The sequence below is a fragment of the Saccopteryx bilineata genome, chromosome 7 (assembly GCF_036850765.1).
Source record: "Saccopteryx bilineata isolate mSacBil1 chromosome 7, mSacBil1_pri_phased_curated, whole genome shotgun sequence".
Classification (NCBI taxonomy): Eukaryota; Metazoa; Chordata; class Mammalia; order Chiroptera; family Emballonuridae; genus Saccopteryx; species Saccopteryx bilineata.
The window spans coordinates 24225877-24251348 of NC_089496.1; the positions used below are offsets into that span (position 1 = coordinate 24225877).

A 25472-nucleotide genomic window follows, 5' to 3' on the forward strand; every position below is an offset into this window, starting at 1 on the left:
CCAGTGTTATGAAACCATGGGAGTGAATGAGATCATACAAGAGAATAATATACTGTTTATAGAAAGAGATGAAGAAACTCAGAAGAATAGGAATTTGGTGGACATAAATATTTTAAGCAGTGATTCTTAACCTTTTGTGGCTCCATAAACTTTCTAAAACAGGGTAAAGTATAAAAACAAAATGGGAACAAATACAATATTTAAAATAAATAACAAGTAAAAAAATCAACAAACTGACCAGTATTTCAATGGGAACTATGCTCCTCTCACTGACCACCAGTGAAAGAGGTGCCCCTTCCGGAAGTGCGGCGGGGGCCAGATAAATGGCCTCAGGGGGCCACATGTTTGGGGACCCATGTTCTAAACATCAGATGATTTTGAGAACATCCACAGATCTCCAGTGTTTAAATTATGAAGGAGTAGAGAAAGCACATGAAGGACAGTGAGATGGGGAGTCAAATACTAGGAAAACCAGATTTCCAACTCATGGAAATTTGTTCATCTTTCCTAATGCAACACTAGATATAAATATTTTAAATGAGTAGCCTGCTTCTGTTATATTCCTGTTTGTAAAATCAGGAAAGCAAGGATGCATATTTCTAAGTACATAATTTATTGAATTCTCTTTTTCTGGGTTCCTCAGCATTAGCAATTGGATTCCTTCTCCATTCTGTTTCAGGTTTTCTTTCTTTGACTCACTGAAGCTATGGTTTAGTTAGCTCAGGAAAAAGAGTATATTAACAATCCCACAATGGTATTGTCTTCCACATAGTTATCCAATAGAGGTGGAATAAGGCCAGCATGCATCTGTGTTTCACTGGGATCCTGCCTTTAATGTCACATTACCTACAGAAGTGATGATGACGGTGAAACGAGTTTCATCTTGCCTTCCAGTTACGTTGTTGTAAGCACAGCACACGTAGTCCATTGTCTTCCGGGCTTTCTCTGACACAACTTCCAAGCGAGGTCCGTGCTTAATGACATATGTTGTATTGTCAGTCCTCTGGATCCAGGAGTAGGTGTTGGGAGGATACGAATCAGCAGAACAATCAAACAAGATGGCTTCCCCAATGTCAACAGTAAATACTTCCCCTACTTTTAGTCCTCTATCAGAATTAACTCGAAGTCCATAAGGTCCATCTGCATTAGTTGAAAAAAGATAAATAAGTGACATAAGTAATCATGGCATAGTTTATAAATTTGAGAGAGCTTAGCAACATTTTATTTTCTATGAAAGTTTTCAGGATTGCCCTGGCAGGTTGGCTCAGCGGTAGAGCATCAGCCTAGCGTGTGGAGGACCCCAGTTCGATTCCCAGCCAGGGCACACAGGAGAAGCGCCCATTTGCTTCTCCACCCCTCCGACGCGATTTCCTCTCTGTCTCTCTCTTCCCCTCCCATAGCCAAGGCTCCATTGGAGCAAAGATGGCCCAGGTGCTGGGGATGGCTCCTTGGCCTCTGCTCCAGGTGCTAGAGTGGCTCTGGTCGCAACATGGCGATGCCCAGGATGGGCAGAGCATCGCCCCCTGGTGGGCAGAGCGTGGCCCCATGGTGGGCGTGCCGGGTGGATGCCAGTCAGGCGCATGCGGGAGTCTGTCTGACTGTCTCTCCCTGTTTCCAGCTTCAGAAAAAAGAAAAAAAAAAAAGAAAGTTTTTAGGATAAACTTGGGTGAATAGATGCTTATTTAGACTCCCAGTAAATGATAAGGACCTAAAAAGTTCTATTCTGATATCCATGGAAACAATAATAATAATTTTTATTTATTTATTTATTTGAGAGAGGCGGGGAGAGAGAGACAGGAACATTGAGCTGCTCCTGTATGTGCCCTGACCAGGGAATTGAACCAGCAACCTCTGTGCTCTGCAATGACGCTCCAAACAACCGAGCTATCCAACAAGGACTTAATATTTTTGTGTGTGTGTGTATTTTTTCTGAAGCTGGAAACGGGGAGAGACAGTCAGACAGACTCCCGCATGCGCCCGACCGGGATCCACCCGGCATGCCCACCAGGGGCGATGCTCTGCCCACCAGGGGGCGATGCTCTGCCCCTCCGGGGCGTCGCTCTGCCGTGACCAGAGCCACTCTAGCGCCTGGGGCAGCGGCCAAGGAGCCATCCCCAGCGCCTGGGCCATCTTTGCTCCAATGGAGCCTTGGCTGCGGGAGGGGAAGAGAGAGACAGAGAGGAAGGAGGGGGGGGGGGTGGAGAAGCAAATGGGCGCTTCTCCTGTGTGCCCTGGCCGGGAATCGAACCCGGGTCCCCCGCACTGAACCAACCGGTCAGGGCCATTTTTTGATTGATTTTCAGAGACAGAAAGAGGAAGTGAGAGAGAGGGGAGGGGGAAGGGAAGCATTTATTTGTTGTTCCACTCAGTCGTGCATTCATTGATCACTTCCCATGTGTGCCCTGACAAGGGATTGAACCAGCAATCTTGTCGTTTCAGGGTTAAGGTTTCACTCTTAACCAACTGAGCTAACTGGCCAGGGCCACTAATAATTATTTGAGATGTGATTGAACTTAATGAAATAGTAAAAGCCTTGAAACTGAGTATATACAATTTTACAGACACTGTTGTCATAATCATGGTGCTAAGCTTTGTGCAATGCATTGATAAATACGCAATCTTGTTAGACAAATTAAATCTTTCTGAAACAGTAATTACATTTTAAAGCATTTTAAAAATAAATTATGGCCACTGTTTTCTCTTTGACAATTGTATTTTGAGTACTATATATTTTTGTCAGTACTAGATTATGTCATATAAATATTTATAAAATACATAGTTTCACATGAAACATAAATTTGTGCAAATAGATATAGGAATGGTCCCTATGTGCATATTTTCACGACAGTTTAACAGTTAACAAATTTTAAAAATTCCTCTTCAAAAGGTAAGCCTAGAATTCCATTTGGAAAAAAAAATATGTCTTCATTATTATTAACAAATATTCATTGATCATCAATAAACTACTTAATCATGGATATCCCATGTGTTTTTCCTCACACTACAATATTCCTTTAGCATTTTGCTATTTTTGTAGCAACAGATTACCTGCAGATGAAGATACATTTCCCATTGCTTTCTTCAGAGAATAAAGAGAGAAGAATTAAAAAAACATATATTTCTCAGCTAGATAGGTTTTTCTCATTCAATCTTTAGCCTGGCTTAGATTCTAAAAACTCCAAGGTTTAGGCATGATTGTGCCCATTTTTTAGCCGATCATAAGCAACATTTATTGGATATTTGCCATTTGGAGGCACTTCATTTATATATACAAGGACATTTAATTTTTAAAGCAGACACATGAAGTAGATGTTGTTATTATTAATTTTGCCTTGTTCACATAGATAATACATACCATAGCTAGGACTCTAAAATACATGCATTTTCTCATTCATATTATCTCTCCAAAAAATGTAAGTGATATGACTTTCTATATCACAAGTTTCTTTTAATGTAAGTAGGTTGACTAGATGACTGGTTGTTTAAGTTGTTTTTACCTTTGAATCACAATGATTCAATGCTGTACTGGTAAGCCATTCCCAGAGTATTCCCAATTAGGTCAGCATTTTCTCACCAATCTACCATTGGGGAAACAAATTTCTTAATGTATAACAGAAACTGGAAGCAAAAAAATGAGTTATATTTAGCTAGGGAACATTCAGTTTGCACATATTTACTTCCTAAAAGCACACAGACATCTGGATGAAACCCATAGATCAATGTGTATACATGGGATGATACTGTTTTCAGAAAGCAAACACAGACGTTTGAAGTAACAGGAACTGCCCCAGGAGATGGGACATTAAAGTGGAGAGAAATGAATGTCCCTTCCCTGTGACTGCTCTAGAACCCTGTCATACTGTCCTTTCATTTCAGGCTGTGATGTGGTCTCAGGAAACCACTGTTTTATTTATTTATTTTTATTTTTTTTACAGAGACAAAGAGAGAGAGGGGGATAGACAGGAATGGAGAGAGATGAGAAGCATCAATCATTAGTTTTTCGTTGCGACACCTTAGCTGTTCATTGATTGCTTTCTCATATGTGCCTTGACCGTGGGCTTTCAGCAGACCGAGTAACCCCTTGCTCAAGCCAGCAACCTTGAGTCCAAGCTGGTGAGCTTTGTTCAAATCAGATGAGCCTCTGCTCAAGCTGGCGACCTCGGGGTCTTGAACCTGGGTCCCCCGTATCCCAGTCCGACGCTCTATCCACTGCGCCACTGCCTAGTCAGGCGGGAAACCACTGTTTTAGAGCTGTGTGCTGTATAAAACGGAACCTCCTCATTCTGTTATCTCAGGGCCAGTGCAGCAGCAGCGTCCCTCCAGTGTGTCATCACGGATAGAAGATCAGGGCAGAAAAGGCCACCACATGGTTCATGTAGTAGAAAACCAGTGGGAAGGATCATCCGAGGTCTGGCATGACAATGGACCCAAGTCTGTGCACAAAAACTAAAGTCTGAGCGCGGAGCAGGACAGATAAAGAAGAGACTTGTGGTCATAAAAATATAGCCATTCAGTTTAAGCCTCTGCCTTCCCACTGTTTTCAGGTTTATAGATTGCGACTGTACAAGCAAATTGCCTGATAATTCCACACACATAAAGATGAGTGATAATTTGTTCAAAGTGTGCTGACATTACTTGAAGCTTTTTTTGGAAACTCCTCATTTTGAAATTGCCTTAGGACCTCGCAACATAATGGAATAGTCTCGCCCTGGCTGGTTGGCTCAGTGGTAGAGCGTTGGCCTGGCGTGCAGGAGTCCCGGGTTCAATTCCTGGCCAGGGCACATAGGAGAAGCATCCATCTGCTTCTCCACCCCTCCCCCTCTCCTTCCTCTCTGTCTCTCTCTTCCCCTCCCGTAGCCAATGCTCCATTGGAGCAAAGTTGGCCCGGGCGCTGAGGATGGCTCTGTGGCCTCTGCCTCAGGTGCTAGAATGGCTCTGGTTGCAACAGAGTGACGCCCCAGATGGGCAGAGTATCGCCTCCTGGTGGGCGTGCCAGGTGGATCCCGGTCGGGTGCATGCGGGAGTCTGTCTGACTGCCGCCCCGTTTCCAACTTCGGAAAAATACAAAAAAAAAAATAAATGAAATAGTCTCAAAAATAGTAATTTTTTTATTTTGGAAAGTGGGTTTGATTTTTAGAGAAAGCCTAAAGTCTTTTAGAGAGAAAGCTGATGATAAGTTTGATCATCTAGAAACATCACTTTAGTTTAAAATAAAACATGCTTCTACACAAAGGAATCTGGTTATCTTACCTTACTTTCTCTAGACATTTATTATGATTTTACTACTTCCCCATATTTTGGGTTTTATGATTGGTCTAATCTTTTGTCCTCTTTCTGTCTTACTTACAGGGGGCCTTTGGATTACGACAAAGTGCCATTCCTATGACAGTGACGTAACCCCAGTTTTTGTGTAAGTCGAAACACACCCTATCCTAAGTCACTTAGCTATCCTGACACAGTTGTAAAATCATAATCTAGAACAGAAAAACACAACTAAGCACAGAATAAGAATACTGCATATTTTTCTACTGTGCACAACCAAACTAGTTCACCCACCTAGTCTATAAGTACGATGCTAATGGTGTAAGCCGACACACTCACGTTTCAAGTTTTTAAAGTTTTTAAGGGAGTGAGCATTGTAAACTCAAAATGTCGTATGTGGATACCGTCATCACCTGAGGACTCCCTGTGTGTGCTATATCTGGCTCTTCATAGTCAGAATCAAACACCCCAAACTCCCCCAGCCCTTGCACTAGCATTTATTACAGTTCTAAGAACCTCACACCTGAAGCATTTTAGTTGCTTTCTTCTGATATGACTTCTTAAACTGTAACCTATTTAGTTTGATTACATAAAAAACACATGTTCATTGCAGAAAATCTTAAATTTCAGAGAACCACAGAGGTGAAACGTAATTTCACCACTCACAGAATGAATACCCATATTTCACTGCATGATCAAGTCCTTCCATTCTCTCTCTCTTCCCCCCTCCCTCCCTCACATCTACACACTGCTTAAACTCTATTCTCTTCTTAATCCGCCATGATCTTACTTCCTTTTTCACTAGACTTTAGACCGGCCATGCTTTACTTTGAGGTGTAGCCTGGTGCCTTAGACATCTGGAGTGATGTAGTGTGGCCTCTGCCACTGACAGGGAAAGCAGAGGATAATTCTGTTTTGACTTTGGATTATGGCTCAGTTTCTTGCCCTCGGCAGAGAACTCCTAATAGAAACAAACCCTTTGCCTCAGGAATGGCCTTTACTAAATGACTTGTAAAATCCCATGTTATCTGTTCTCTTTAACAATTTATGGCTGGGCGGGAACAGTGCCTTAATTTTCATCATGGTGCTGCTTGTCACCCTGCTTGGGAGCAGATGGTAAGTATTTACTGTGAATGACCTTTTTTTTCTTTCTTTAATTTTTATCACTTAGAGTACTTCCCTGCAGCGGTGCCATATGCTACACACAAAATGCAGTGGTTACTGGGTTATTATTTACAACTGGAGCTGGAAGGCGTATACCCTTCATGACCTGCAAGTGAATATTTATCTGAATTACTGGCTTGACATTATATTCCACCAGGACCAGTACCGGATTTTGACATCATAGCCTCATAAATATGTGGTCAATTTTGATAGATAATGTTATGTTTTTTTCTGCCAGAATAAAAAATAATTCTTGCTTTCATGAAGGAAGTTGTCATAGAAACAGTGCCTTAGAAAAACAGAGTAGGTGATCCATGCTGAAATCCTAAGTTATGATGTGGACTTCTATGAAGCAATACTGCAATGTGACATTTCCCAGGTTATTGAGGAACTGTGGTAAAGGTCAGAAAAATAAATGACAACGAAGGACCAGAGCACTTTGAGAAGCAGTTATCTTATGACGGGAAAATAGCCTCTCTGCAGCTTCGTTAAGTAACACTGGAAGGGATATGAAGGAAGGTAACCCTTTCTGTTTTAGTCCAGTTCAAGAAATCTCGATTGCGTTCTTCATCTGTGTAAGTATTGTCCTAGGGATACAAAAACGAATAATGCAGAGCTCCTCTTTAGAGTTGGGGCACTGATGAAGGGAAGAGACTCAAGGAAAATACAACGCAGTGAGCACCAGGGGAGAGGCGAGCGTGGGGTACTGCAGGAGAGTGACCCCTCATGGCATCAAAGAGGAGACAAAGTCAGGCAGGTGAGCCTTTCTGGAGAAGATATGAAGGAAGAGTATGTAACCTGGGCTTCTAAGCAGGTAGAGAAAGAAGAGGGAACGATGTCAACTAAGGCACCTTTTCCCAGATGGCATGGAATGATAAAAGTGTCGATGCCACATCAAAAGAAAGGATAAATGACAAATCTTCAGATTATATATTTTATTTAATTCTTATGACACAAAACCAAGAAAACAAACAAACAAAAAGACAATAAAATAGGGCTAAAGTAATGACAGCAAGAAAAATTAACAAATGAACAAGTCTGGGTTGTGTTTCTGTGTATATATTACATATGTTCAATGCATGTTTCTATAGGTAATAATTACTTAGGATAGACAAGACAATGATAGTTGATTTTTGAATCAAATCAAAATGTTAGTGAGTGAATAAATGAATGAATGAATATAATTAAGTAGTGTTGACCAAGTGAAGGCTTTCGCATTTGAGTGCAAAAATAATCAAGGAAATAAATTAATACTACATTCAAAATTATCTCATCAAAAGAGTAAAAATCTTAAATTCATCTTTAAAACGTGTTAACAGAACCCATATTTGTAAAATTTCTCAATATGTCTCCAAAACATACGGTAAATAGAGAGATCTTGTTTGGGTTGGTAGTGATGTTATGACATGAACTGAAGAGTTTGATGAGCTTTACATGAGGTTAAAAACAGCAGAAGAAGAACAGAATCAAAGAAAATTGAAATCTGAAGGAATTACTGCTCCCTGGGAAACTGAATACCTTAGTGAGGAATGCTGAAGTCTTCTCTGACTAGGATCCTTCCTACACCCTGACTCTCCGAGTGCAGCTGAGGACATGGCGGAGAGGACAGCCCCCTACAGAGCACATCTGTCTCCTGGTTAAGATGACCAACTTTTCCTCCTTGGGGATGAATTTCCAAGTGCCTTCTGCATAGTTCTTGGTTCTTGAAATTGAGGTTCCTATTTTCCACTAGAAAGAAGGTCACACAATGCCCTAAGTCACAAACTGTATCATGAAAGACCCCTGGCCAAGTGTCTTAAATTGAACTTCAAGAAATAGGATTGTGGAAATAAATATATTTCATGATAAGCCAGTACCTAAGAGGTGTGATTACACTGCACAATAATAATAATAAAACTGAGATGACATCTGACCATCTGGTGTTGATGGTCTCTGTGACTATCCTCGTGAGAACCTCCTAGAAGAAAACTCATGATTTTTTTAAACTTACAGTATATGGTGGGTATAATGATGTCACTTTCCATCTCACTGACAGGGTTCTTCACCAGACAACTGTAATTCCCAATGTCTTCTTTGGTCACCGGAGCAATATGTAGAACGTTGTTTTGGGGAGAAAAGGAGTTGGTGGAGCTGGAATGGACAGGTCTCCCATTCTTTAGCCACTGGTAAGCCAGCCGGGTGCCCCTGTCCACGAGGCACGTCAGGGTCACGTTCCCTACATACTCCACAGCCCCAGAGGAAGGCTGAATCTGCACCACTGGTTTTGTGACAGGGTCTGCAATATCAAGAGAGACAAATGATTTTTATCACCACAACGTTATAATACAAATCTATGAGGTCTCTCAAATACTTAATCCTGGGGAATTGATTCTATGGTTTTACACTTTGTAAATGTAGATAGTTTGGGCACTAATTAAAGAAGAGAATAGAGAAGTTATGGAAAATAATTAAACATAAAAATATCATTTACAGCAGAAATAAGCGCCTTCTAGAACTTATTCTTCAAGGATTTTCTAATGAAAACCTTTATAGATGAGCAGTTAGTGGTTGAGAACATCACTTTCTTCTTTCCTGTTTGTGTGCTTGCCAACACTATAAACGTATGCTGTCACAGCCAAAATCAACACAGTCAGACCTTTCTTGGATTGTCCTAAGTCCCAAGAGCAGTTGGTGGGGTGGATGTGGTCAACCCAAATTTTCCTCTCCCATTTGCAAAATATAAAGCTCATATATGTTATAGTTGTGGGGAACTGAGGGGAAGTTTTAGAGAATCATATATGTACCAATTACTTTTCCTTTTATGTGAGTGAACTAATTCTGTATTTCAGTTGCTGTGCATGTGTGTTGCAACTCTACGTTTATCATTAACAAACCAATGCCTGCCTACATGTCAAACTAACTTAATCTGAAAATAGGATAATATGTGTTACTGGGGTTACATCAATTTAGAGATATAAAGGACAAATCCAATAGAAATTCCTCTTGGAAATTGAAGACATAGGAAAACAGTTTATGTCATGAGTCTGATACACTGTGGTCACATAACATCTGTCCAGTGAGTACATTTCCAAGATAGTCTGTATTTCGTCCCTGAGTTTTAACTCTAAAATTGTTGGATAAGGGTGGAAATTACATGAGTGTCTGCAAGTGTTTTCAGCAGCCTTCATTAATCTTTGAGGTTCTTGACTTTGTTAGTAAAGGATGATGACTTGCCCAGAGTCACATAGCAGTCAGCGGCAAATGAGGAGGGTTTCAATCTGGCGATGTTTCTTTCCAGCGTTTTAGAGAGAGAAGCGTTTAATAACCTCTTCTGTGTATGACGACAGGACACGGGGAGAGCGAGGTGATACATGGTGACAGATGATTGGCTCCCATACAAGATTTCAATTTCCCATCAAGCTTTTCACTGGGGTTGATGTATCTTAGGTAAATCTGTCTTGACTCATACAACTTCCTACTCTGGGAAATGTTTATTACAAAACACACTGACCCAAGGCTTCAGCCCAGAGAGATGGGAAAGTATGGAAGATAAGAAGGGGAGTTGAAAGGGCAGCCAGTGGACCAGCTGAGTAATTCTGTGGCCTCCAGTCTTTTTCAAGGTGCATACAAGCAATCGGCTTGTGTACTGAATTTAATCCTTTCCCTTTCCTGGCAGGGACAAAGGATTTGGAATAGCTCTGTTTACATTAATATGGTTTAAAAAGAAAAATGAGTTGTGAACATTTATTACATCAGAAAAACATGCTTCAAATATGTCTGTGTGTGGAATTATACATGGTATGAGATAACTCTAATAGGTAATATATCAAAGGTCTCGTGTGGGGAGAATCAGTCATTAGAATACATGTCAGTATTGTAATCACGCATTTGCCTAACATAGTGTAAGTCAGATGTGGAAGTTTCCTGAGACCTTCTGCATGGGCCCTAAACCCTTACTAAGGCTTTGGTCACCTTTCTCTAAACAAATCCAATTTTACCAAACATCAACAAGTAATAGATGCTCTATTAAATGTTTTTGGAAGAGAGAAATACTAAACAGGATAACTCCCTTTTGAATTTTCTTCTTTTCTTTCCCCAGATTTGCTCTCCAGGCATCTGTTTCCACGTCCTGTGGATTTGCTCCCCTGAAAATCTGCTCTCCAGTTGCCACTCGTTTACCCCACAGACATACACTGAACACCTACTAATGGCCAGCAACTGGGTTAGGCACTGAGGACAAAGCAGAAAATAACACAAGTCCCTGCCCCATAGACCTTACATTCTATGTTAGGAAGAGACACAGTGAACAAATAAAAATATATACTGTGTTGAGTGAAAATACTATGAGAAGAAATCAATTATTATTTTTAAAATTATGTTTAAATTTAAAAAAATTTTTTAATTCAGTTAGAGGAGGGGAGGCAGGACAGACTCCCGTGTGCGCCCCACTGGATCCACCCAGCACACCCACTAAGGGGAATAATCTGCCCATCTAGGTTGTTGCTCCATTGCTTAGCAATTGAGCTCTTCTTAGTGCCTGAGACAGAGGCCATGGAGCCATCCTCAGCACTCAGGGCCAACTCGCTACAATTGAGTCATGGCTGCGAAAGTGGAAGAAAGAGAGAGAGAGATAAAAAAGCAAGGGGGGAGCCCTGGCCGGTTGGCTCAGCGGTAGAGCGTCGGCCTAGCGTGCGGAGGACCCGGGTTCGATTCCCGGCCGGGGCACACAGGAGAGGCGCCCATTTGCTTCTCCACCCCTCCGCCGCACTTTCCTCTCTGTCTCTCTCTTCCCCTTCCGCAGCCGAGGCTCCATTGGAGCAGAGATGGCCCGGGCGCTGGGGATGGCTCTGTGGCCTCTGCCTCAGGCGCTAGATAGAGTGGCTCTGGTCGCAATATGGTGACGCCCAGGATGGGCAGAGCATCGCCCCCTAGTGGACAGAGCGTCGCCCCATGGTGGGCGTGCTGGGTGGATCCCGGTCGGGCGCATGCGGGAGTCTGTCTGACTGTCTCTCCCTGTTTCCAGCTTCAGAAAAAAATGAAAAAAAAAAAAAAATCAAGGGGGGAGAGGTAGAGAAGCAGATGACTGCTTCTGCTTTGTGCCCTGACTGGAAATAGAACTCGGGACATCCACACACTAGGCTGACACTCTACTATTGAGCCAACTGGCCAAGGACCGAAAAGAACTCAAGATAAAGATCCCCCCTCTCTTTCTGTGTGTGTTTGGGAGTGAGGTTATACTTTATATAAGGTGGTCAGAAAAGGCTTCACAGACAAAGGGACATTTTGGCTGAGACATAAACCAAATAGGGAAGAGAACCATGCTGTTGTCTAGGAGAAAAGCAATCTCGGTAGAAGGACAGCAAGTACAAAGGTCCTGAGGTATGAGTGTCTTTGGCCTGTTGCAGGAAGAACAAGGAGGCCAGTCTGACCACAGCAGAGTGAGGGGAAGTGAGGTGGGGAATGAGGTTACACAGATGTTGGGTCTGTTGGGGAGCTCATGGTGGACCTCATAGGCCATGGTTAGGACTTTGATTTTTATTCTGAGTGAGAGAGAAGGCTACGGGAAGATTTTAAGCTCCAGGAGCAGGAGCAGAAGCAGGGGAGCTAGGACTTTGATTTTTATTCTGAGGGAGAGAGAAGGCTATGGGAAGACTTTAAGCTCCAGGAGCAGGAGCAGAAGCAGAGGAACTAGGACTTTGCTTTTTATTCTGAGTGAGAGAGAAGGCTACGGGAAGATTTTAAGCTGCAGGAGCAGGAGCAGAAGCAGAGGAGCTAGGACTTTGATTTTTATTCTGAGGGAGAGAGAAGGCTACGGGAAGACTTTAAGCTCCAGGAGCAGGAGCAGAAGCAGGGGAGCTAGGACTTTGATTTTTATTCTGAGGGAGAGAGAAGGCTATGGGAAGACTTTAAGCTCCAGGAGCAGGAGCAGAAGCAGGGGAGCTGCTAGGTGGCAGGCTTTCAGGAGAGTCCAGGCCACAGCCGATGGGGGTGGGGGTAGAGCTGACAGTGGTGGGGGGGAGGGGGTAGAGCAGGCAGTGGTGGGGGGGAGGGGGTAAAGCAGGCAGTGGTGCGGGGGAGGGGGTAGAGCAGGCATTGGGGGGGAGAAGTGGGGGAACTGTACATTTTGAAGGTGAAGCTGACAGGATTAACTCATGGACTAGATGTGAGCAAAAGGGGAGGATCAATGGTGACGGCAGGGTTTTGGCCTAAATAATTGATGCAATGGAGTTGGTAGTTATGAAAATTTAGAAGAAATATTGTTAAAAATGAGGAAGGAAAACTGAGAAGTTGGGCTTTGGACACAGTATATTTAAGGCATGCTACTTAAGTACCTCGATAAGGAAAATAAACGTCTGAAAGTTAGCTGATCCCACTCTCCCTTAGTAAACATTTCCCACAATTTCTACTGTTCCTTAATTATGGCCCCTGAGCAGGTCTCATCTGCCCCCGCACAGTGTGCCAAAATAAAAGTCTTCACATGACAAGCTGAGGGTTCTTGCCAGGGTGCATTCTGCTACTGAGAAAATAAAACTTTCTCCATCTCATTATAGTATCAACTTTTTACATGATAGTTTCCAGGCAAACAAGTGATAAGCCCTACTTATTGCTTGATTACCTCTAGCCGGGCAACTATGCATATCCTTATTTAATGTGCATGTCTTATTTAATCCTCAGAAAGCCTCATGAGGTAGGTAATTGTCATTCATGCTATGAGACACTGAGGCTTTGTGGGTAAATTAATTTGGCCAAAGTTGGAGAGCCGAGATCTAAAGCCCAGGTAGGCTAATCTCCTGAGTCATTGCTAAGTGCCCTGCTACCAGCTGTCCATGTCACTCATAGTGGACTTACCATCAACAGTGACTTGTATCTTCTGACTCGCTGACAGGGTTCCATTGCCCTGAATGTTGACCTTCACGATGTAATTGCCTTCATCAGTGAACTGCAGTGGGTTGATGAGCAGAGACGCATTGGGTGGCCTCATGGTGAACTTTTGTTGGTATTCCAAGTCAGGAACTACAGACCTGTTCACAGAGCCCAGTACGTATTTGGGCATTGTGTGGTGTCTCTCAAACAGCCATATGATCTGGATGTCCGATGCCGGAGTGTGGAATCCATAGTGCACAGGGAGGTAGAGAGCCTGACCCCTGATGCCATGGACGGTGTGTGATGGCACCACCACCTTCAGCCCCGAGCAAGTGCCTGTTACAAAGGAAAGGAAGGCAGTGAAGGCCTTGAGCCACATTTCACAACCTGAAGAGGCCCTGCAGGGAGAACCGGATCAAGTGATAATTCCTTTCAAAGAAGACAGGCTTCTAGGCACTGACCATTCTAGTACTGGCTACCTGTCGAGGTAAATATTTGTCTCTGAAATCTGCATTTTAAAAACTCCACCCAAAGACTGTGTGGATTGTATGACTTCTTTAGTGAAAAAGAGAAGTTATTATTTATAACTGTTAAAGAAAAGTAAGAAAAGGAGAACTGGGGAAAATTATTAGTTCTAAAGTCCATGAAAGCTTTAAAAACTGAAATTGTGACTTGATTAATGTCTGAGTCATATCGTATCTAATCAAGCTATGTGATTTGAGAACATTGAGGGGGCTACTTCCTCTAAAAAATCTTCTTCCAGAGTCTTCTGAAATGTCTTAATAGTCCATTATTGGAAGTTTTTTCTTTCAGCCAAAGCCTTGCCAAATACAAATATCCCAAGGAGAGTGACATGACATCATTATCAGCCATGGTCAGTTATTCCTGCCCAGAGGCAGGAATCTGGCTGGTGTGTTTGAGAAACAGCAAGAGACAGGAGTGGATAGAGCAGAGAGGAAGAGGAGGAGGAGTATGGTAAGACATGAGGTCAGCAAGGTGACCGGGGCCGGATCAGGCCACGTCTCGGGCCACAGAAAACACGTTGGCAATTATTCTTATTCTCTGAGTGAACTAGAATTTTGTGAGCAGAGAAGGATATGATCTTTTTCTCTTTTTTGTCTTTTTTTTTGTTAGGTGTACTCTAGCTGCTGTGAGAATAGACAGAAATCTGGGCAAAAGAAGAAGTAGGAGACCACGTAGGTGACTACAGTAAAGTGGACAAGAGGTGATTGTGCTGGAGACCAGGATGACAGGAAAAGATATCGCGGGAGGGCCGGTGGGGCAAACAGGATTTGATGACACACTGTGGGTGGGATGAAGAAACCAAGACGGGACAGTCAGGAATGATTCCAAGGTTGCTGACTGATCAATTGGAAGAAGGGAGCTGTCATTTATTCATGGACAACTAATTCATTAATCATGGGGAAGACTGTGGAGAGAACAGATTTTCTGGGGGAAGGTCAGGAGTCAGTTTTGGACAGGTCCACTTTTTTATCTTTATTTACTGATTTTAGAGAGAGAAAGGAAGGGAGAAAGAAAAAGAGAGAAAGAGAAATATAGATTTGTTCTACTTATTTATGCATTCATTGGTTGATTGTCGTATGTGCCCATACCAGGGATCAAACCTGTAACCTGGGTGTTTCGAAATAACACCTAACCAACTGGACTACCCAGGCAGGGCTAGACATGTTCATTATAGATGCCCATAGACATCCAAGAGAGAATATTGAAAGAATATGCTAGGCATGAAAGCCTGATTACAGTGGGTTTAAGAGGGAACGAAGGTCCTGGAGGGCCTTGGGGCATGGAGCTCTGCCCAGGGCACAGCCCTGGCTCCTGGCCTCCTATCTGCCTGGGTGGTTTGGCCCCTGTACTCAGTGCTGGGTCTAAATGTTTCTTTCTAGTTTCTGGCAGTTAGAGATTTCCCCATCTTTACCTTGAGCCATGATAGATTATTTTATTTTATCTAGCATTTAAGTGTATTTCTGATAAAGAAGAGATTCATCCTTAGTTTAGGTTACCATGTTGCTGAAATTCTAATTAAAATCTCTTTGCTTCAAAATCATTTAAAAAGTAGCAATAAGGTACCTACATCATATGAGCATTTGAAACAGTGGGTGAGAGGGAACGGAAGGAACTTAAATGTGAAGTATTTCGAACAGTAGGAGAAAAAAGAAAGAATGGAAAGGAAATTGGAGACAGTGAGTATAGACAGCACTTCTGTGAAGTTTTGCCATTAAGGAGAGCGGGAAAATGTTGGGTTTTTTTCTTCTTTTTTACTTAGGATGGATGGAAACAGCTTGTTGGTAGCTGTTGGAATGATGTGCTAGAAAGAGAAATATTGATGAAGCAGAACACAGATGGGGAAGATGGAAAGAAATGTGCGGTGAGAAGAGATGGCAATTTGGGCACAAATACACATCTGTAAAGCCAGAAGCCACGGCCACCATCACAGCAGCCTGGTCATGCAGGTTCACATTGGATTCGGACAGTCGGTAAAGAAACAACGAAACCAAGAATTGATGGGCCATCACCTTTAATCCTAGCTTGCACCCAGCGGGCAAGTAAAAACACACACTGGGCTCCAAAACCCACTCACATTCAGTGCTCACAAAGCCACTGACTTATCCGAGTTTCCTAGAATCAAAGATTTCTAGCTCACCAGACTTATTCACCTCTGTTCCCCATCTCCTTCCTTCTCCCTGCACAAACTCTGCACTAACTGGCCTCTCATTCAACACTCTGCCATCTTGGCTGCTTTTTCTGGCCTCCTCCACGTGGCCTTTCTCTGCTCTCCTCTCTGCTCTCTCCTCTGATGTTAATCTCAGGAACCAAGAGCGCAAGCTCCTGTTCTGCCCCCATTTTATAGTGTAGAAATCCAAACCTTTAATCCAATATACAAAAGAGGGAAGTTTCTAATACAAAGTCACTTATCTGGGACATGATGGGATTGTACCACCCCACATCAAAAGGGTGGGAAAGGCTTAATCCCAAAACCAAACCCCAGGCTACAAGGATCCTGCCTGCCCACAGCCCGCCCCCAACACACATTAATATCACCTGGGCGACAGGCTTCCATGTGGGCAACACCATCTTTATTTATTTATTTTATTTATTTATTTTTTTGTATTTTTTTTCCTGAAGCTGGAAACGGGGAGAGACAGTGAGACAGACTCCCGCATGCGCCCGACCGGGATCCACCCGGCACGCCCACCAGGGGGCGACGCTCTGCCCACCAGGGGGCGATGCTCTGCCCCTCCGGGGCGTCGCTCTGCCGTGACCAGAGCCACTCTAGCGCCTGGGGCAGAGGCCAAGGAGCCATCCCCAGCGCCCGGGCCATCTTTGCTCCAATGGAGCCTTGGCTGCGGGAGGGGAAGAGAGAGACAGAGAGGAAGGAGGGGGGGGTGGAGAAGCAAATGGGCGCTTCTCCTATGTGCCCTGGCCGGGAATCGAACCCGGGTCCCCCGCACGCCAGGCCGACGCTCTACCGCTGAGCCAACCGGCCAGGGCGGCAACACCATCTTTAATAAAGTGAGCATAATATATTTTATCTTCCCAACAACATCTTAAAATTGTTATCGAAAAGAAAAGAGTTCATCCAGCTGGCACCAGAAGAACCCAACACTGAACACTGATAACTGCAGTGGGAAATGAGTGGCTAGTTAGTATGTATGATGCCACCCAGGAGGACTGGAAGCTAATGCTCAAAAGTCTGGACTCCCCGATGACATGTAGGTTGCAGATTATATAGAGCAGATCACAGGACACTGTGGCTTAGAGGCTCAGGTTGTGTTGGGAGCTGACTGGTCATGAATCAGGTCTTGAGGCCAGCTCAGGCCTGCTCTGGCATCCCTCTGTCTGGTTTCAAGAAAAGTTGCCAGGGGGTCATTCCACGTTACGGCTCAGGAACTGAAATATAACTTAGGTCAAGATATAATCTTTAGCTTATCATACTTTGTGACCCTTAGTCAAGGTGTGGCCATTGTTTCTGGCTGCCTAAGGGGGCTAATGACTTGTAAGGAAAAAGGCCAAGGCTTACAGGGCATGCTGTGAAGAAACTGCATAGTGTGTTGGGGATACATATTAATTCAAATTATAACATCAAATCAGGTTTCACAATTTCAGCTTCCACATCTACAAAACATTTATCTTCTTTGATTGCTTCCTCTTTTGATCCTGTAAAGCCAGTAGCCACGGCCACCATCACAGCCACCTGGCCCGTGCAGGTTTGCATTAGATTCGGACAGACGGTAATGAAACAACGGAGCCAAGAACTGGTGGGCCATCATATTTAATCCTAGCTTTCACCCGGCAGGCAAGAAATACGCACAGTGGGAAAACACTTCCCCCTTTCCATTCAGGGCTCCCAAAGCCACGGACTTATCTGAGTTTCCTAGAATCAAAGGTTTCTACCTCACCAGCCTTATTCACCTCCGTTCTCCATCTCCTTCTCTCTGCACAAACTGGTTTCTCCTTCAGTATTCTGCCATCTTGGCTGCCTCTCCTCTCCTCCACATGGTCTTTCTCTGCTCTCCTCTCTAATGCTAATCTCAGGAACCAAGAGTGCAAGCTCCTGATCTGCCCCATTTTATAGTGTAGAAATCAAAATCTTTAATCCAATATACAAACAAGGAAGTTTCTGGTACAAAGTCACTTATCTGAGGCATAATGGGATTCCTCATGAGAGTGCACCACCCACATCATGCAACAGTTAAGGGTGTAGGGAAAAGCTTAGTCTTAAAACTAAGCCTTAGGCTATAACAACCCTGCCTGCTTACAGCCTGTCCCCCACACCCAATGCAAACGATAAGCGAGCAAACATATATATTATATTTACAAACTTATTTGACCCACAGATCCCTACTAGGAAGGAGAGCTTTAAGCTTTATCTAAGTCTTGTTATGAAAAGCCATCAATATTGGGGCAGGAAAGGTATAAGGGATTGTTATGCACTGATTTCTTTGGAGAAAGTGAAAGATATAGGCCTGCTTCTACAAGGTATCCCATTCTACGGACTGTAAATTTCTTCTCTCTTTCCTTCCCAGGGAGAGCTGGGCACAGAGCTTCCCATGGTTCTGGTCTGTGGTTAGCTGGAAGCAGCAGGGAGTTAGAGCAAAGGACTCAGGAGGAGGAAGCGCAGAGAGGAAGTCAGAAGAGGTTAAAGGGAGAAGGAGCTCCCCCCTCTGCGCGCAACTAAACCTGACTGTATGGATTCAAGTTAGGTGACACTGTGGGTAAATAAACATGTGTCTCACAGTCTCCTGGGCTCTGTGTGTATTTGTGGTTGACTTGTTATTTTCGCTATTATTTTCTGATAATGGGTTGTACCTGCACATTCATTTTAGTGATTTGGTCCATAACAAAAGTTACAAAAGTAAGAGGATTTGCTTCTGTTTTCTTTTCTGGAAAGTGCAAGAATGTTAAATTTGTAATTGTTCCCAATGTAAGTCATGAGGAAAAGGAGGAAGTGGTTGCTGGGAATTGTAAAGAGGAGGTACAGTGGATTATAGAAAAGGAGTAATGGTTTCTGGAAGGAAACCGTGAGAGAGAGACAGGAAGGTGAGAGTAAGTCTAGGACTTGAACTCAGGGAGGCCTGAGATATGTGAGGCAGAGGCTGACAGAGGGGAACAGGGCTCTGGACGTCATGGACTTAGAAAGATACCAGGAAGTTGGATGGAGAGCAGTACAGGGAAAAAGATTGTGTCAGTATATGTGTTATCTGCACAAGACAACACACATTTACATGCCTTTCACTGAAATGGGTGCTAGGAAGCTCCTGGTAAGCAATAAATAAAAACTAGCTTTTTAGCACCCCTTATTATTCTTATGTAAAATGTAACTTCCACCATCTTTATTGTGTGTTGCTGTCTTCTTTTTTACTGGAGTGCACATAAAAATACTTATGAGGGTTTCATCATTCACTTTTATCTTGGACTCCCTTATCCCACTTCCACCATGTAGTCTAAAATCCATCACTTTTTAATTGCTTGGAAATAAGGGATTTCAGGAATCTGTTCTCTAAACTTGGACAGAGATTACTGCAATTAATACTTCGATAAAGTTAAAAATCCACTGAATGTGAGGCCTTACTAAAGGATACTACTTGGAATAAAAATGGGGCTTAGCCCTGGCCGGTTGGCTCAGTGGTAGAGCGTCAGCCTGGCATGTGGAAGTCCCAGGTTTGATTCCTGGCCAGGGTACACAGGAGAAGCCTCCATCTGCTTCTCTACCTTTCCTCCTTTCCTTTCTCTATCTCTCTCTTCCCCTTCTGCAGCCAAGGCTCCATTGGAACAAAGTTGGCCCGGACACTGTGGACGGCTCCATGTCCTCTGTTTCAGGCCCTAGAATGGCTCTAGTCTCAACCAAACAACACCCCAGATGGGCAGAGCTTTGCTCCCTGGTGGGCATCCTAGATGGACCCTGGTCAGGCACATGTGAGAGTCTGTCTGACTGCCTCCCTCCTTCTAACTTCAGAAAAATACCCCCCAATGGGGATTTGTCAGGTGACCTCAGTAAATCTTTTTTATTCTCTAGACTTCAGTTTTCTTCTATGCCCATAGGGCACATATTATGTGAGGCCTAAGGCCTCTCTTTATGTTCATGTTCTTGATATTCTGGGGTGCTTTTTTCAGGATAGCAGGCACCTCACATTTGAAGGTGAAGGGTCCACATTTATTTGAGAGAGGGCACAAAGAATTTGGAAGCATTGAGTCCCAGATTGTAGTTCACTCAATACGTTGCCAATCCCCAGACATCCTTTAATGAAGTGGCAATTCTGTATTTGTTACCAAGGAATTAAGAAAGAGGATGGGAATCCACATCATTACCTTGAGAATGCGCTGCAAAAAGCTGCTGACATAAAACTCAGTAGTTGCCTCAGTTACTGAGCAGTTTGGTCACTGACGTATTGGTCCACTTCATAGATTTCACAGCTCAACCTAGAAACCACTGTTAAACTGAGATGCAGCTCTAGATGCAGTCTGTTCTTGTTGTTTGGGGAAGTCGTTGCAAAAGTCCTTGTTTGCTTTTTTTGAAAAGGAAAAGAACACCTCCGTATCTATTGTTTCTTTTTTCTTCTTTGTGGTTGTAGTTGAAAAAGATAAGCTGAGATTGTAATATTCTGAGAATGGTTGGGAAATGCTTTATTACCGTGGAGTACCGGCTTGACCAGAACGAAATGTTGGTGGCTTTTGGATCCTGAATCAGAATGTTGAGTCTTAAGTATGAAAAGACTGACTAGGGAATCTATGACTGGAGTTATGGGAAGCAAATTTTATTTAATAGAATATTAAATATGAATATTATAACCCAGGAAAATGAAACTACTTTAGCAGAAAATAATACCTTTATGTAGTACTTACAATATTGTCTAAGGAGGGTGAATTAGTTCCTCAAACCATTTTAGAAACTGCATCACATAATACCTTAAATAATATTTTGACATTAATATCTCTTCATATTTTCAATGCTTATCTCATCAAATGATATGAAGTCATGTCATTTGAGTTTTTTTCAAATATATGTATGACAGTGAGCGGTAGCACAGTTGTGACAATAGCTGTTTGCTTAGATTGCTTATGTCATCTTTTATCAGATAAATTATAGGTAGGAATACAGTTTTCTTTATTTTAGCACTTAAAAGGTTTTCATATGGCAGGAAAGATATAATTTTTTTTTTTTGTATTTTTCTGAAGCTGGAAACAGGGAGAGACAGTCAGACAGACTCCCGCATGCGCCCGACAGGGATCCACCCGGCACGCCCACCAGGGGCGATGCTCTGCCCACCAGGGGGCGATGCTCTGCCCCTCCGGGGCGTTGCTCTGCCGCCGCGAGCCACTCCAGCGCCTGGGGCAGGGACCAAGGAGCCATCCCCAGCGCCCGGGCCATCTTTGCTCCAGTGGAGCCTTGGCTGCGGGTGGGGAAGAGAGAGACAGAGAGGAAGGGGGGGGGGGGGGTGGAGAAGCAAATGGGCGCTTCTCCTATGTGCTCTGGCCGGGAATCGAACCCGGGTCCCCCGCACGCCAGGCCGACGCTCTACCGCTGAGCCAACCGGCCAGGGCCCGGAAAGATATGAATTTATTGATATGACACAGTCTTTGCTTGTAGTGAACTTTGGGAAAGAAACAGACAATTAAACGCTCCCTCTACATTTTAGAAACACATACTCTGGCCATTGCTGTGTTTCCCAGTACAGATGTGGTGAATTCATTTTGTCAAACAGCAGTTATTAACTTAAAAAAAATAGCTTCATTTTGAGTATTTTTCAAGTGCTCTTTTCCAGTTGTATGAGAAAACCTAAAGGACTAAAACTATTGATCTTAGAAAGTCAACCCTGTGTGAACCAATAAACTTCAAAAAATTTAATGATAAAAAAGTGATGAAGTTTTAACTTCCTTTTGATATTCCAAATATTTTGGCTTAAATGAAAGTTTATTTTATTATTAAATTGACTAATACTTTTTGAGTATAAGAAAGGAAACATTTTATACTTTTTGCAAATAAGGAACACTAATCTGGAAAATCATTGCTAATACCACTGACATCAGAATTATAGCAATAATCTCTTCAGTAGAGACTCCCTTGAACAGTGTGGCAATAGCAATTGATAGGAATGTCCAGTGTTAGGAAACACCCGGAATTATAGTGCGAAACTTTTCTTATATTCCAGAAACAAAAGACTCCCTAGGTCAGTTCACTGTGTTGAATATAAACATCAAACTTTCCCAAAGTGACCTCTATCTGTAGCTCAAAATAGTTGGCATTTACTTCCCCATTATCGTGTATGATGTTAGCAAGCATAACACAACTATTGTTGACTGAAAATAAACTCTTGTGTATTTAGAGAAAATAGAAATTTTAAGTTTTACTTTGGATAGACTTTACAAACTCCATTTTGGGCTTCAAGTTTTTGTTGTTTTTTGTTTTTTTTAAAGAAAAAACAATGTTTTTTTAAAAAAAGGAATCCCACATTACTTATGGTCTTTAAAACATATTACTAATGGAAAAAAGTAAATTTGTGTAAGAAAGTCTTAGGAAATAATAACTGCTTTAACTACTTATGAATATGCTATTTCTCTAAAGTATATTTTAAATTATTTTAGTTGAAATCCTCAAGTGAATTGGCTCTAAGTTCTTCTTCAAGCCAATTATAAAAGCATTACTTATGAAATGACAGCAGTTCTGATGTTATAAAATTAAAAATAATTAGGACACTGACAGGATACTCCTAAATCACACACACAAAAATGCACAAAGATAAAAATCCAGTTATGGTAATTATTTGATTTTTCTAAAAAATTAAAAAACTAAAAATCTATATAGTTTTAAATTTGATAACATATGCACTAGACCAGTCACAACGATGGAAAACTCAAATTCTTTTAAAACATTTTACAAATTGTACATTTCAAATAGGTAGGACATGTACAATATTAGGTAGAAATTTGAATAACAATCTCATTTACAATGAAAAATATAATGAAATATACCATGAAAGCAAGGCTCTAAACTACTCAAGAGGCTAAAACTTAAATTGCTCATTTAGTGAAGTTGTTAGAATTTAAGAAATGAAATCTTTAAAAATATCTATCTATTGAATGTAAACAAATCTAACCTTGACTTTTAAAACTGATAAATAGGAAGAATGAAAAAGAGAACACCTGGGGCAAATAATGGTCTAGAAACAGTGGGTTGTTGGAGGAAGAATCCTTTAAACTCAAAGGATAAAGAAATGGAGGAAACAATATTCAGGTAGAGGAAAATCATTTTAATAGGAATAGCCATTGGGCAAAGAGAAAAGCGAAAGCATTTTTGGAGAAATAATACTTTATAAAACACATTTCTGCCTTTTGCGTATAAAATGTGGTTTTTGTTAGTTTGGAACCTCGCCTCTTCCCATATTTCATAAGAAAGGTCATTTAAAATAAAGGAGAGCTAATGGTTTGCCATAATATCTTGAGTAAAAACAGCACAGAACAATTTCACAAGTTGTTTTGAGTATCACTAAAAGCAGTCAGGAATTCATAGCCTATAAGAGTATTTGCCAAAAGTAAATATACTAAAGACAATTGAACCTATATATAGACTCTCTAAAAAGAACAAATTCATTAGGTTTTTAGAATGTCTTAACTTTCTTAATTGAGTGCTATTGACAGTAATTGTTGTTCTTAGAAAACAATAACCATCTATTTATTGAACCTTAATTTCTTCTAAATGTTCTTGCTTCTTTGTTGGAACAAAATGTATTATAGTTTAAAAGGTTCTAAGCTGTTCTACAAGTATCTAAGTGAATCTACTGCCTAAAGCAAATATTTACCGTAAGCCCACAATTTAAAAAAACAACAACCAGCTAAAACACAAATCATGCAGTGCCTTACCTAAGAGAAGGAGGTATATTTTGTACTGAAAGACCCCAACGGTACTGCTGAAGGACTCCATGAAAGCATCCTGTCCCATGTGTACGGTGCCGTTTGTAGTGGCAACTTGGTTCATGGACCAGCAGCTGCTGGTTTATTTGCTAGGGAAATTAGCAGTGAGGTCACAGACCTTATCCTGCCCCTTGCTTCTGTGATTTGAATACAGAGTGAATGTGTATACAGGGACATGGGGAATGGGAACACCTGTTGTACGTTCTGCAAGAATACAGAATTATAGAATTATGTCTTTCAGAATAGCACCTTAGCAATTATCAGTAATTTTCAGTATATTTCATGAATTATTCTTAGTTATTAATAATGATATGAAGGAAAACACCATTTGGGTGACTTTATCGAAAAACAATGTGCTTTTATAATGAGAGCATATTGTGAAATTGCCTCAAAAACAAAAGCTGTTTTCCTATCGTTCAAAACTCTGCCATTATTTTGAAATTACAAATTTTTTCTATGAAAATTGAAGTATTTCATAGGTCTGCTACACAGTTATAAATCATCACGAAGTCTCTAAGTAACATGTAAAAATGTTATACCAAAGAATAAAAACAGAGCACATGAAAATCTTTAGAAATATTTTTTCCTATGTAGGATTTCTACTAAAAATTTCTGCCTTGCTTTTATTGAATCTATGATTCATGGTTTTTCAAAAGCAAACCACCGGTGTGTTTCCAAGTAACACTGAATTATGTTAATAATGAAAAGCCGATGCCAACAGATAGTATCTGAGGCCGCGTTTTCACAGCGAAGGGGAGAGGAAGTGGACCCGTGGCCCGGAGCAGATCTCTCCGCCGCGGTGTCTGGGCCGCAGCTCTTCACCCTGGCCTCTCCCTGCCATGGCAGCAGCCCCGGAACATTCAGCCTCATTTACTAAGTGACACGTTAACCTTTCATTTCATTTCGTGCAAGAAAGCTGTAGTCAAAGCCTTCCACTATCAAAAAATAAAAAGTACGTAACCAAATCTGCATGAAGTAGAGCAAAATTCCTTGCATAAATCATTTTTAACACTTAAGGCTCACTGAAGAAGTTCGATGATAATAGGGAAAGAAGAATATTCCTCAAGCATAATTAAAGGTGAAAAAAAAAAAAAAGAAATGGTAGTTATTTTGGAATCCAAGGTTGGAAACCCTTTTTGCATTAAGGCTCCCAGCAGTGCTTCTCTAGAAAAAGAAAGGGAGTGACTGTTGGGAAACGTGGAGCCATTTAGGTCATTTTGTGACCTCTCCCTGCCTCGGAGAAATGACAGGAGATCCCCCCAGGTAATTACTACACTGCAACTTTCTCTGTTGTGGTGTAATATGTGCAACATATGTCTGTTGCAGCACTTAGCTCATTAAGCTCAATTGATTTTATTGCGTGTTTATTTTCCCTCTAGGCTCCTTGAATACAGACCAGTTTTATTTATTTACGAATCCTTAGCATCTAGCATAGTGCTTAGTATTTTCATTGGTTCCCAGAAATAAAGGCCATGTCTTCTGATTCTCAGTTCATGCTTAAAAAATGTATATAAATTTTAATATTGGATTGCACAAAATACAATTTGGGAAGTAATATGGAAGTTCTATGGATTTCACACGGACTATCCCTCACATTTTAAAAATCAACAGTAATCTCCAATTGACTATTAAATAGCTCTTTCCAGTTTGAAACCCAGTGCTGGCTTGTGATCAAGGTTTTTGGGTCCTACACAAAATGAGGGAAATAGAGTTTTTCCTAATGTTAAATTTACTTAATTTAAAGGAGTGATTTTTGTTGAGTTTTTTTCTTTTGT

General features: G+C 41.8%; 1 protein-coding gene across 3 annotated transcripts in view; it reads right to left on the bottom strand.

Annotated features, from left to right (window-relative positions):
• Positions 1-23770, bottom strand: part of HEPACAM2 (HEPACAM family member 2) — a 45024-nt gene extending 21254 nt beyond the window's left edge. For all 3 annotated transcript variants that reach the window (XM_066240089.1, XM_066240087.1, XM_066240088.1), the window contains exons 1-4: positions 23647-23770; positions 13255-13605; positions 8417-8701; positions 847-1140 (exon numbers count right to left, since the gene is read on the bottom strand). In XM_066240089.1, coding sequence (XP_066096186.1) covers positions 847-1140; positions 8417-8701; positions 13255-13605; positions 23647-23761 — 1045 coding nt within the window. In that variant the 5' untranslated portion in view covers positions 23762-23770. The remainder of the gene's footprint in view (positions 1-846; positions 1141-8416; positions 8702-13254; positions 13606-23646) is intronic.
• Positions 23771-25472: the final 1702 nt, after the last annotated feature.